A 12,703-nucleotide genomic window follows, 5' to 3' on the forward strand; every position below is an offset into this window, starting at 1 on the left:
CCAGAGATGTTCGATCGGGTTCAGATCTGGGCTCTGGCTGGGCCACTCAAAGACATTCAGAGACTTGTGCTTAGGGTCGTTGTGCTGTTGGAAGGTGAACCTTCACCCCAGTCTGAGGTCCTAAGCGCTCTGGTTTTCATCAAGGTTCTCTATGTACTTTGCTCCGTTCCTTTTTGCATCGATCCTGTCTAGTCTCCCAGTCCCTGCCGCTGAAAAACAACTTCACAGCATGATGCTACCAGCACCGTTCTTCACCTTAGGGATGGTGCCAGGTTTCCTCAATACGTGATTATTGGCATTCAGGCCAAAGTGTTCAATCGTGGTTTCATCAGACCAGAGAATCTTGTTTCTCTGAGAGTCTTTAGGTGCCTTTTGGCAAACTCCAAGGGGGCTGTCATGTCCCTTTTACTGAGGAGTGGCTTCAGTCTGGCCACTCTACCATAAAGGCCTGATTGGTGGAGTGCTGCAGGGATGGTTTTCCTTCTGGAAGGTTCTCCCATCTCTACAGATGAACTCTAAAGCTCTGTTAGTGAGCATGGGGTTCTTGGTAACCTCCCTGACCAAGGCCCTTCACCCCTGATTGCTCAGTTTGGCCAGGCTGTCATCTCTAGGAAGAGTCTTTTTGATTCCAAACTTCTTCCATTTAAGAATGATGGAGGCCACTGTGTTCTTGGGGACCTTCAATGCTAGAGACATGTTTTGGTACCCTTCCCCAGATCTGTCTCGGCGCTCTACGGACAATTCCTTTGACCTCATGGCTTGGTTTTTGCTCTGACATGCACTGTCAACTGTGGGACCTTATGCAAACAGGTGTGTGCCTTTTCAAATCATGAATCATCAATTTAATTTACCACAGATGGACTCCAATTAAGTTGTAGAAACATGTCAAGGATGATTAATGGTGCTCCTGAGTGTTGCAGCGGTCTAAGGCACTGCATCTCAGAGCTAGAGGCATCACCACAGACCCTGGTTCGATTCCAGGCTGTATCACAACCGACCGTAATTGGGAGTCCCATAGGGTGGCGTACAATTGGCCCAGCGTCGTCCAGGTTAGGGTTTGGCCGGGGTAAACCGTCATTGTAAATAATACATTTTTTCTTAACTGACTTGACAAATTAAATTAAGGTAAAAAAACTAAATGGGAACAGGATGCACCTGAGCACAATTTCGAGACTCATAGGAAAGGGTCTGAATCCTTATGTAAATAAGATATTACTGTTTTTTATTGTTAATAAATTTGCTAATATTTCTAAAATCCTGTTTTTGCTTTGACAATATGCACTAGTGTGTGTAGATTGCTGAGATTTTTTTTTTTTTAATCCATTTTAGAATAAGGATGTGGAAAAAGTAAAGGGGTCTGGATACTCTCCGAATGCACTGCATGTGAATGAGTGTACATGGAATTTCCCTACATCCCTCACCCTCACCCTAAAATAGCAATGTTGTTGCCTGAGAACCTTTTTGACCAGTGCCATAGAAATTGTTTTTATGAATGTCCAGTGTGTAGGCCTATATTAGTTTACCTACTCAACTCTGAGATGAAAGCACTTTGAATGTGAAGTGCCATGGTCAACCCACTGCCCCTGGTATGACAGTGTATGATGTTTGTCTCTGTGGTACACTCTGAAATGTGAACTCTGAGTTGACTGTTGATTTCCATCCAATGTGTCTTTTATAGATAGGCTATCTTATGTCCGTAATGTAGGGAGGTGCTTATTGTGCCGACAGGGTAAGCTATCATTTCAGATGAACTTGTGGTTGAGAGAATCAGGCTTGGCTAGAGCTGCTCTCATGTGTTGGTAACCACAGCCTACAGAAAACCACAGGTCATGTTAGAAAGAAGAAAAAAACTGCCAATCTGCAGGACGCTGAGCGGAAAAGGTCTAGTGTGGGCGCCATGGTAACAAGCAAGGCCATTGTCAGAAACAAATAGCAGAGCTCACATCCCTCATCCACAATTAGCAGAAGTGGACGACACTGTCTGCTGAGATCTGGGTACTTGATCTGTCAGATAACACTGTAGGGTGACAAATAAAGGTCAATATTTGTCTAAAATGTGTCTCTGTTTTCTACATTATGATTTGAACTGTTATTGTTTCACTGATAAATTCTGAAACATGAAGGTCACAGAGTGTTCAGTTGACCCATCACAGTAGTGTATGAGGTGTATAGTGTGTCGAGGCTCCTCATGTTGATCGGCTAGGTCATTTCCTGAGCTGGTGTGAGTCTAACGACTAAAAGTCAGAAGTAAAACCCCTCCCTGACTTCTCTGGTATTGGCCTGACCTACCATTCAGGGAAGTGAGGTTCTGATTGTATTTTTAAGAAATGGGTTTAGACACACTCCTGCCTCACTGGCCCCCAGAAATGGCAAACTATACCAGCATTGTATGAAGACAATATTGGTATACATTACAATACAGTAACAGTAGCTGCTACTAATTTAACACTGTATAGCCTCAACATGGTCAAAACTATAATGTGGATATAATGACTGGTCAGTCCTTGCATCCAAAGCAATGTCTATGAATTTGAGAATGGTTACATTTCTCCAGCCACATCCCTCAGCTTTTCCCTGAAACAGGGGCAGGGAGAACACATTGTTATTGTTTCAACTGCTGATTGCTGCTTTAAGCATGAATCTAAATTAATAGAAGTATATCAAGAGGGTGAAAAAGTTATATTGGGGGAGAAAAGTTTTTAATATTTGAGCCACTGACAATGTCTTGTGTTCTCAAAACGACATGTATGTTATCAATCTGTGTGAGCTGATGTGTGTTCAACACTCATGTGGACATGACATCACAGGGGCAGAAACAGAAACTCACTCACTGGCTTCCTTGTCAGTCTGCTCCCCCTTTGCTCTCTCACACACGGACACACAGTTACAGGACACACAGACCACTGTCTCTAGCACTCCTAAGGTTTACATGTTACCTTGTCTGTTTTGCTAGCTCTACCACAGAGTCATTGGGGACAGATTACCTTGGACAAAGCACCAGGGACCCGGAGCCTTAGACCTCTCCTCTCCTCTAGTCTCCTTAGTAGGACCAGGCTGAAAATGGGCAAGGCCCTCTGTATCGTGGCTCCCCTGAAAGGATTATTTGGTAAGTAGCTCTACATGTGGTCATATTATCAACAAACTATCTGTTGATAAGTAACTGCATGCTAAGGTTACTGTTAGGGTTAGGTTAAGAATAAGGGTTAGGGTAAGAGGTACGTTTAAGGTTAGGATAAGGCTTATTAAGGTTAGTAAATAGTTAGCTGACATGTTACATGTTACTGACCCTTAACCGTTACTTTCTCAAGTAACTGAGTTTACCTGTTTTTAAATTGTGATCATATTGATAATAGAGTTTCTCTACACAACATAATGTCAGAGGCTTTAGAGAGGCATCCCTAGTTGTAAATTATGTGATTAAGTGTATGGATAAAAGTCAACATTGTGCTGTCCTCTTCATTGACCTGTCAAAGGCTTTCGATATTGTTGATCACTCACTGCTAATTCAGAGGCTTTCCTCAATTTGGCCTAGACCAGGCTGCATGTAACTAGTTTAACACTTTCTTGACAGACAGAACGCAATGTATATCTGCTGATGGTGTTAAATCAGGCTTCCTGGATATTATGAAAGGTGTCCCGTAAGGGTCGATTCCGGGCCCTGTACTTTTTACAGTTTACATTAACAATGTCTACTTGTCTGTAAAAAAATTGTACCCTGCACTTGTATGCCGATGATACTGTTGTGTATGCTATTGCCCCCACGGTTGACCAGGCTCTATCTGAACTACAGTCTGCCTTCATTGTATAACATAAAAACTTTATTGACCTGAAATTAGTACTGAATGCAGGTAAAACTAAGTATATGTTATTCTCTGGAGTGAATAAAAGTAAGTCTGATGATTTAAGCATAATCTACTTTGGATGGTTTCCATATTGATCGTGTCCGTGCTTACAAATATCTGGGCATCTGATAGATGAAAAGCTGTCTTTTAAAAAGCATATTGATGAGTTATACTGAACAAAAATATGAAAGCAACATGCAACAATTTCAACAATTTTACTGAGTTAGTTCATATAAGGAAATCAGTCAACTGAAAAAAAAATTAAATAAATTAGGCTCTAATCTATGGATTTCACTTGCCTGGGCAGGGACTCAGCCATGGGTGGGCCTGGGAGGGCATAAGCCCACCCACTTCTGAGCCAGGTCCATCCACTGGGGAGCCAGGCCCAGCCAATCAGAATTCGTTTTTCCCACAAAAGGGCTTTGTGGGTGTGCTTATGCCCTTACGGGACACAGACCAAAATACTCCTCAGTTTCATCAGCTGTCCGGGTGTCTGGTCTCAGATGATCCCGTTGGTGAAGAAGCCAAACGTGGAGGTCCTGGGCTGGTGTGGTTACACGTGGTCTTCTGTTTTGAGGCCGGTTGGACATACTGCCAAATTCTATACAACGATGTTAGAGGCGGCTTATGGTAGAGAAATTAACATACAATTATCTGGCAACAGCTCTGGTGGACATTCCTGCAGTCAGCATGCTAATTGCATTCTCCCTCAAAACTTGAGACATCTGTGACAAAACCGCACACTTTAGAGTGGCCTTTTATTATCTCCAGCACAAGTTGCACCTGTGTAATGATCATGTTGTTAACCAGCTTATTCCACACCTGTCAGGTGGATCAATTATCTTGGATCGGAGAAATGCTCACTCACAGGGATGTAAACAAAATTTTGCACCAAATTTGAGAAAAATAAGCTTTTCTGTGCGTATGGAACATTTTTGGGATCTTCTATTCCAGCTCATGGAACATGGGACCAACACTTTACATGTTGCATATACATTTTTGTTCAGTATAGTTAACAAGCTGAGAATAAAAATAGGCTTCTTCTATAGAAATATGTCCTGCCTCTCGCTAAATAGTAGAAAGCAGATTATTCAGTCGACGTTGCTATCGGTCCTAGACTATGGCGACTATACGAACACAGCTGCCACTTCATTAAAGCCATTAGATGCAGTTTATCACAGTGTACTGCGCTTTATTACTGGCGACAATTTTTTGTACAAATCACGGCATTCTCTACTGGAAAGTTGGTTGGCCCTCTGATGTACGTAGGTTGAAACATTGCTATGGTTTCATTTATAATGCCCTTTGACAAAAAAGTCCCACTGTACCAAACATACTTACTAAACTTTAGACATAGAAGTTACCACACCCTGTCTCAGGGATGGCTAACTCCTAATTCCTTTTGTCTCTACTGAGTTAGGTAAATAAGCTTTTAGTTTTCTTGCATGTTATTTGTGGAACAATCTTCAGAATGTTCTTAATTAAATGTGATGTTCTGGTGCCTCTAGGGCAATTCAGAAAGTTGATTGAGGACCTTATTACTGATTGTGTTTGATTTCTATAACTGTGTTTTTATTTCTGCTTGTGTTTTGTGTTTATATTTTGATGTGTGTATTTTCTGTAATTTATGTAATTCATGGCTCATCTGTAATTCATGGATCATTTAGTTTCAGTATGATTCTCTGATAAAATAGAGGTTAAGTAAATAAGTCAGTAGTAAATATTTTCTAAAGGACACAGGAGCACTTTTCTAAAGGACACATATCTAGTGTTAGAATTCATTTTACTAAACAAATAAAAATGATTGTTGAAATAGAGTCTATGTGTTGACTTTTTGAAGTGTTTGTTTGTGCGAGTTGGGGGTGAATTTGGGAGTGAATTTACAAGAAATGTACCCAAAAAGAAGAAGTGAAGAAAAGGAAGAAGTGTCCTTTTTTCACCTGCATTGGAGTCATTCAAGAGATAATATTATACAGTACATGTTCTGTTATCTGCTTTTGTAAGTGAATTACCATTCCCTTCACTTATTTTGCTATTTTCTTTCTCCATCCTTGATCTCTCTTTTCTTTCAGGTCCTGCCGAAGGAGAACAAGGTATTTAGCTGCTGTTGATACCACTATCGATTTTTGTAATAATTGAGAGCAGGTGCCTTCTTGATACTACCCATCCCGCATGCGGGAGTGTAATCATCGCCTCAAACTAATTAGCATAACGCAGCGGACATAAATATACCCAGAAAATGTTCCTATTCATGAAAATCACAAATGAAATATATTGAGACACAGTTTAGTCTTTTGTTAACCACACTGTCATCTCAGATTTTCAAAATATGCTTTACAGCCAACGCTAGACAAGCATTTGTGTAAGTTTATCATGGCATAATGCTATGCTAGGCTCTGCTACCAGCAGGCAACATTTTCACGAAAATAAGAAAAGCAATCAAATTAAATCATTTACCTTTGAAGAACTTCGGATGTTTTCACTCAGGAGACTCCCAGTTAGATAGCAAATGTTCCTTTTTTCCAAAAATATTATTTTTGTAGGCGAAATAGCTCCATTTGTTCTTCACGTTTGGCTGAGAAATCGACCGAAAAATGTGGTCACTACAACGCCAAACTTTTTTCCAAATTAGCTCCATAGTATCGACAGAAACATGACAAACGTTGTTTAGAATCAATCCTCAAGGTGTTTTTCACATATCAATTCGATAAAATATCCACCGGGACAATTGGTTTCTCATAAGAAGTGATTGGAAAAATGGCTACTTCTGTACTTGACGCAAGATTTTCTGCGGGAGCATCATGTGACCACTTTCTCAATGTGGTCCCTTACTGCTATTCTTCAACATAAATGCGTAAAAAGACGTCACAATGCTGTAGACACCTTGGGGAATACGTAGAAGGCGTAAGCTCATTCGTAGCCCATTCACAGCCATATAAGGAGTCATTGGCATGCAGGGCTTTCAAAATGTGGGGCACTTCCTGGTTGGATTTGTATCTGGGTTTCGCCTGTAACATCAGTTATGTTGCACTCACAGACAATATCTTTGCAGTTTTGGAAACGTCAGAGTGTTTTCTATCCAAAGCAATTATATGCATAGTCGAGCATCTTGTCGTGACAAAATATCCCGTTTAAAACGGGAACGTTTTTTATCCAAAAATGAAAATACTGCCCCCTAGCTACAAATTAACTTTAACCACTCTTTATACTATTTCAACTCATCCTATATCCCAAAACTCTTGTGCCACAACCCATGTTTTGACTATGGTCAGTAATCAGAATGCTCTCTCTCTCTCCAGACTGTGGCCACTGCTATCAGATAGATATGGGGGTAGTGGTGGGAATCATTGCCTGTGACATCATCCTGACCCTCCTCATCGCTCTCGCCGTGTTCTGTTTTGCTACCATCCGGAAGAAGAGGAGTCAACAGGAATCCAGACTGGAGGGTGAGGGGTGTGTGTGTGTGTGTGTGTGTGTGGGTGTGTGTGTGTGTGTGTGTGTGTGTGTGTGTGTGTGTGTGTGTGTGTGTGTGTGTGTGTGTGTGTGTGTGTGTGTGTGTGTGTGTGTGTGTGTTTGTGTGTGTGTGTGTGTGTGTGTGTGTGTGTGTGTGTGCTTGCATCCTTCACTAATCCCTAATCCCACTCTGTTTGTCACCTCTCCTCAGGAAAAGGGAAAACAATCACAGCATCAAAAAGGAAGACAGTAGAAATCACAGAGTCTCCCTACCAGGTACTGAGGCACTAGCCATAGTAGAGCACAGTCCTCAAAGCATACAGAATATACATTCATATGGAGTAACTGTTTATGTCTGGTGTGATCCACTTATGATTCCTTCCCTGTTGAATTGTTTTATTTTTGCCTTTACTGTTGTAGGAGCTGCATGGATTTCAGTCAGACGTGTACAGTGATCTCCAACAGTTTCAGAAATGAGACTACTTTTTTGGACAGACTGCATGTATCTTGCTGCCTGGTGCTTAAATCTGACAAGGACTGAACTTCGCACATCTGGGATTTATATTTATACTCATCTCCTTACTGTTATCTTTCAACTTTTGTGTGTCTGTCTAATTGTAAAATTAATAGAATAGCATTTGACACATTCAAGAGATATTGTATATATTTGACATAAATAGACATGTTAATGTTTGTTTAATAGGCTACCTTTTATAGTGTTGTTTTCTATGATTTACATGCAATTTTATTTCATTATATATCTGTTTTATTTGACTTAATTAAGTCATTTCTGTATATTAATGGGGTTATTTTATTCTGTGTTTCATAAGTACATCATTTGTATATTGCCAGAAATAGTTCATGGAAGCCCCATTAATAGTGCCCTCAGGATGTTGGTGGCACTTTAATTGGGGAGGACTGGCTCATGGTAAAGGCTGAAGCCAGGTAGGTGGAATGGTATCAAACACATGGTTTCTATGAGTTTAATGACATTCCATTCGCTCCTTTCCAGCCATCAATATGAGCTGTCCTCCACTCAGCAGCCTCCACTGATATTGCCTATTATTAATATTAGTCATATGATCTGAAAAACTATTAGTCAACTGGGATGAAAAACTTCCCAGAGATATTTTAAATTGAGTTTCTGTCTGCTCCCTGTTAGTCATAAGCTGGAGTCCCTTACTCACTATCAACACCAGGGTTGTGGTTAATTCATAATAATGTGGGGGGGAAAAGTCTCTACATCCTCTTTGAAAATCATAAGAAATTAATATGAATATTAATAATTGCATATGCTTGGAATGTGTTAGCCTGGCTGATGTGTGGACTTAGGATGCGTTTCTCAAAAAATGTCAAATATTTGTTTTTTTTAAGATTTAGGAGCTCAGTGCTGTTTATTGTATTGGTTAGGTGGTTACATATCAAATACATTGTTCAATGTTTTTATTCACAACTAAATTATGTCTCCATACCTAAAATAAACATTAACAAAACATTTTGATTAATTAAAATCCTTTCCCCACATTTTTAGACCTACTTCAGATGTGTTTACATCTTAAATGAATTGCATCTTTCTAACACTGACATATTGAGGTAGGTTGTATAATCAAGTAGCATATCTAATCAAAACAAAGACACCACAGTTTTTTGCCCTTGCTGTAGGGTTGGTGAGTTGTAAACAATGGATCGTGTGTCAGCAGCGGGAAATTGATTGCGCTGCCACATTTGACTGAGCAGTCACTGGAACGGGAGTAAAGTTTCATTTAATAGATTAATAGACCAGGCTGGTCTCATAGACTTGACACTACATAGTAAACAAAAATCTGGGATGCTGAAATTAATATGTTAAGTTTCGTATGGTTACAAAAGTATAACGCAACTTTAGTATTTTAGCTAATTAGCAACTTTGCTACTACTTACTACCTTTTAGCTACTTTGCAACTATTTAACATGTTAGCTAACGTAAACTCACCCCATTCCCTACAAATGTGGCAAACGGAACATTCAAACAAGGCTACAAAGAAAACGAATAGGACTGTAGCGACTGTGTTGACTTCAAAATCGGGGGTGTGAACTAGGTTTTTATTCAAGCCTTGATCGACATGGTAATGGCTCTATAGTATTGGAGAAATGTTGAAAAAACTGACCCTCCGTTACATCTTGACGTGTCATGTCGTAACGTACAGCACGCATAAAGGAACTATTTCTGTCTTACAATCTCTCTCCACCAGGTGTAGCACTTCTATCATCCTTTCAAAACAAGAAATGGTCAGTGACGGGGGGGATACCTAGTCATTTTTTTCGTCATCATTGCATGCGATCATCATTCTCAAAGCCGCTGTTTACTTCTAAGATCACTTTAGCACCGCCCTAAAAACCCGATTCAAATTTGACACAAACCTTAAAGTAGGTATGTAATGACACATTATATAAACTCTTTATATTGATATATTTACATTTTAGAGGCGATAAGGTGATAAATTGGAAAGATCGAGTGAAAAAAAGCAATTTTCCCACGCAACATTCTCCTTCTCACTATCACACATTAGTTTCGCTTCCCCACCCGCCATTTAAAAAAAAGACCCGACGCTTGAATTATGCAGAAACGGGCAGCGTTTAGGTCATGTAATTGATTCTGTTGGAAAGGGGAGAAATTGTGCTTTACAGTGGTATTGACATTACAGTTGATCTGGAAGTATTACGTTTTTGGGGCACTATAATAAGGGCAATTGTACGGACCAAGGCAATGTCCGAGTTTATGTGAGTTTACGTTAACCCTTCCCCTAACCCTAACCCTAACCTTAACCCTTTAACCTAAATAATAACCCTAATCTTAACCAGTGGTGTAGTGCTATTTTGTTAGGTGAGGGAGCACAAAATAACATGTTTTCATCAATCAAAGTTTGTACTGACAGATGTAGCCAATGGAATAGCCTATCATTTTAGAATATGCATAAAATGCATCCTCCAATTGCAACATCTGGCTATGACCACACATTTTGTTTAAGAACATGTTCTGTTTTTAATACCATCAAACAGGCTTAGGCTACCTAATTTCAAAATAGGCTATCATCACTGTCAATCGTGAATGATAATTATTCATGTTTTACCAGTGAAAAGTCCAAACTGCTTCTCCGTGCCAATCATTTGATTGATCATAATCATTGCTGTTTCTAAGTGAATTAGAGCAGATGGTGCTAACAAACTATTAGCCTTTCTTGTATTTTGTTTCAAAGTATATATCCTGCCTAGCGACGAACTCTGTTGAGTTTTGACACATCATTTTTGGGGGACTATTCAGCTCAGGCTAACCATCATTAGAGATGAGGTGGTGTTTTTGATGTAACAGTAACTATATAGGCCTACTATGCTATATTATTATATTATATTCTGTTCTGTAAAATGAAAATGAATAATTATGTGATCTAGACATTTATTCAGCATTGATCTAACTACTAAACGAGCACCATTTTGAGAAGTAATAATCTTCTATTTGTAATAATAAGAATAATAAGTGATGAAAATTACCATTAGGCGTAGGCAACAGACTTTGATGAGATGTCATTTTAAGCAATTGTAGCACCCTTCGTGGTGTTGAAAGGACAGCGCCAGGATTGCACAATTATGTTAATAAAGTTTAACCAACTTGTGGTGCTGGAGGATAGCTGAAGGGTAGCTCAGCCATTTGGCCAGTTCAGGAACAAACAACAATAATCCTTCAGTAGGCCTGTAGCCTAATAGGCCTGTGATTACTGTATGTGGTGTAATTATTTGTAGGCTATAGCCTAATGAAAATACAAATACATACAGTAGTGGTCACAAATTGTTCTGGGTTCCACTGTTCAAGAGGGGGTCCTTGGAGTTTTATGAATATCGAGGTAGACACACGTGTGTGCACACGTAGACTATTGTTCGGCATCATTATCGACAACGCCAGAGAGAAGACAGGGAAGAAACCACCATTTACCTACCTCTAGGCTGTTAAACAGTACCCTTCAAAAGTCTGGACACACCTACAGTGCTCATTCAAGTGTTGTTGTTTTTTTTAAACTATTTTCTACATTCTAGAATAATAGTGAAGACATCAACGATATGAATTAACACATATGGAATCATGTAGTAAACAAATAAAAATATATGTTATATTTTAGATTCTTCAAAGAAGCCACCATTTGCCTTGACTACAGCTTTGAACACTCTTGGCATTCTCTCAACCAGCTTTATGGGGAATCCTTTTCCAATAGTCTTGAAGGAGTTCCCACATATTCTGAGCACTTGTTGGCTGCTTTTCCTTCACTCTGTGGTCCAACTCATCCCAAACCATCTCAATTGGGTTGAGGTCGGGTGATTGTGGAGGCCAGATCATCTGATGCAGCACTCCATCACCCTCATTGGTCAAATCACCCTCATTGGTCAAACATGCTGGAGGTGTGTTTTGAGTCAATTTCCCGTTGAAAAAAAATGATAGTCCCACTAAGCGCAAACCAGGTGGGATACCGTATTACTGCAGAATGCTGTGGTGCTGGTTAAGTGTGCCTTGAATTCTAAATAAATCACTGCTAGTGTCACCAGCAAAGCACCCCCACACCATCACACCTCCTCCTCCATGCTTTACGATGGGAACCACACATGCAGAGATCATCTGTTCACCTACTTTGTATCTCACAAAAACTTGGTGGTTGGAACCAAACATCTAAAATTTGGACTCATCAGACCAAAGGACAGATTTCCACCGGTCTAATGTCCATTGCTCGTGGTTCTTGGCCCAAGCAAGTCTCTTCTTATTATTGGTGTCCTATAGTATTGATTTCTTTGCAGAAATTCGACCATGAAGGCATGATTCACTCTGTCTCCTCTGAACAGTTGATGTTGAGATGTGTATGTTACTTGAACTCTGTGAAGCATTTATTTTGGCTTCAATCTGAGGCTGGTAACTCTAATGAACTTGTCCTCTGCAGCAGAGGTAACTTTGGGTCTTCCTTTCCTGTGGAGGTCCTCATGAGAGCCAGTTTCATCACAGCCCTTGATGGCTCTTGCAACTGCACTTGAAGAAACTTTCAAAGTTCTTGAAATGTTCCATATTGACTGACCTTAATGTCTTAAAGTAATGATGGACTGTCTTTCTCGTTGCTTATTTGCGCTGTTCTTGCATAATATGGCCTGGGTCTTTTACCAAATAGGGCTATCTTCTGTATACCACCCCTACTTTGTCACATCACAACAGATTGGATCAAACATATTAATTAAGAAGGAAAGAAATTCCACAAATTAACTTTTAACAAGGCATACCTGTTAATTGAAATGCATTCCAGGTGACTACCTCATGAAGCTGGTTGAGAGAATATCAAGAATGCCACCAAGGTAAGGTGACTACTTTGAAGAATCTCAAATAAAAAAATATATTTAGA

At 39.8% G+C, this 12,703-nt stretch overlaps 1 protein-coding gene across 1 annotated transcript; it reads left to right on the forward strand.

The window, feature by feature from the left end:
- Positions 1-2,868: 2,868 nt before the first annotated feature.
- Positions 2,869-8,790, forward strand: LOC139405805 (transmembrane immune signaling adaptor TYROBP). Its single transcript, XM_071148232.1, has 5 exons — positions 2,869-3,106; positions 5,915-5,935; positions 7,142-7,288; positions 7,507-7,571; positions 7,716-8,790. The coding sequence occupies exons 1-5, from the start codon at positions 3,061-3,063 to the stop codon at positions 7,770-7,772; spliced, it is 336 nt and encodes a 111-aa protein (XP_071004333.1). The 5' UTR covers positions 2,869-3,060; the 3' UTR covers positions 7,773-8,790.
- Positions 8,791-12,703: the final 3,913 nt, after the last annotated feature.

This window comes from Oncorhynchus clarkii, chromosome 3, assembly GCF_045791955.1.
Source record: "Oncorhynchus clarkii lewisi isolate Uvic-CL-2024 chromosome 3, UVic_Ocla_1.0, whole genome shotgun sequence".
Classification (NCBI taxonomy): Eukaryota; Metazoa; Chordata; class Actinopteri; order Salmoniformes; family Salmonidae; genus Oncorhynchus; species Oncorhynchus clarkii.

What these genes read in the sequence shown, in the direction of transcription:
- LOC139405805 (XM_071148232.1), top strand. Translation starts at nt 3,061, where the DNA reads ATGGGCAAGGCCCTCTGTATCGTGGCTCCCCTGAAAGGATTATTTG. An exon ending in TCCCCTGAAAGGATTATTTG is followed by an intron (nt 3,107 to 5,914) that starts GTAAGTAGCTCT and finishes CTTTTCTTTCAG; the next exon opens with GTCCTGCCGAAGGAGAACAA. An exon ending in ACAGGAATCCAGACTGGAGG is followed by an intron (nt 7,289 to 7,506) that starts GTGAGGGGTGTG and finishes ACCTCTCCTCAG; the next exon opens with GAAAAGGGAAAACAATCACA.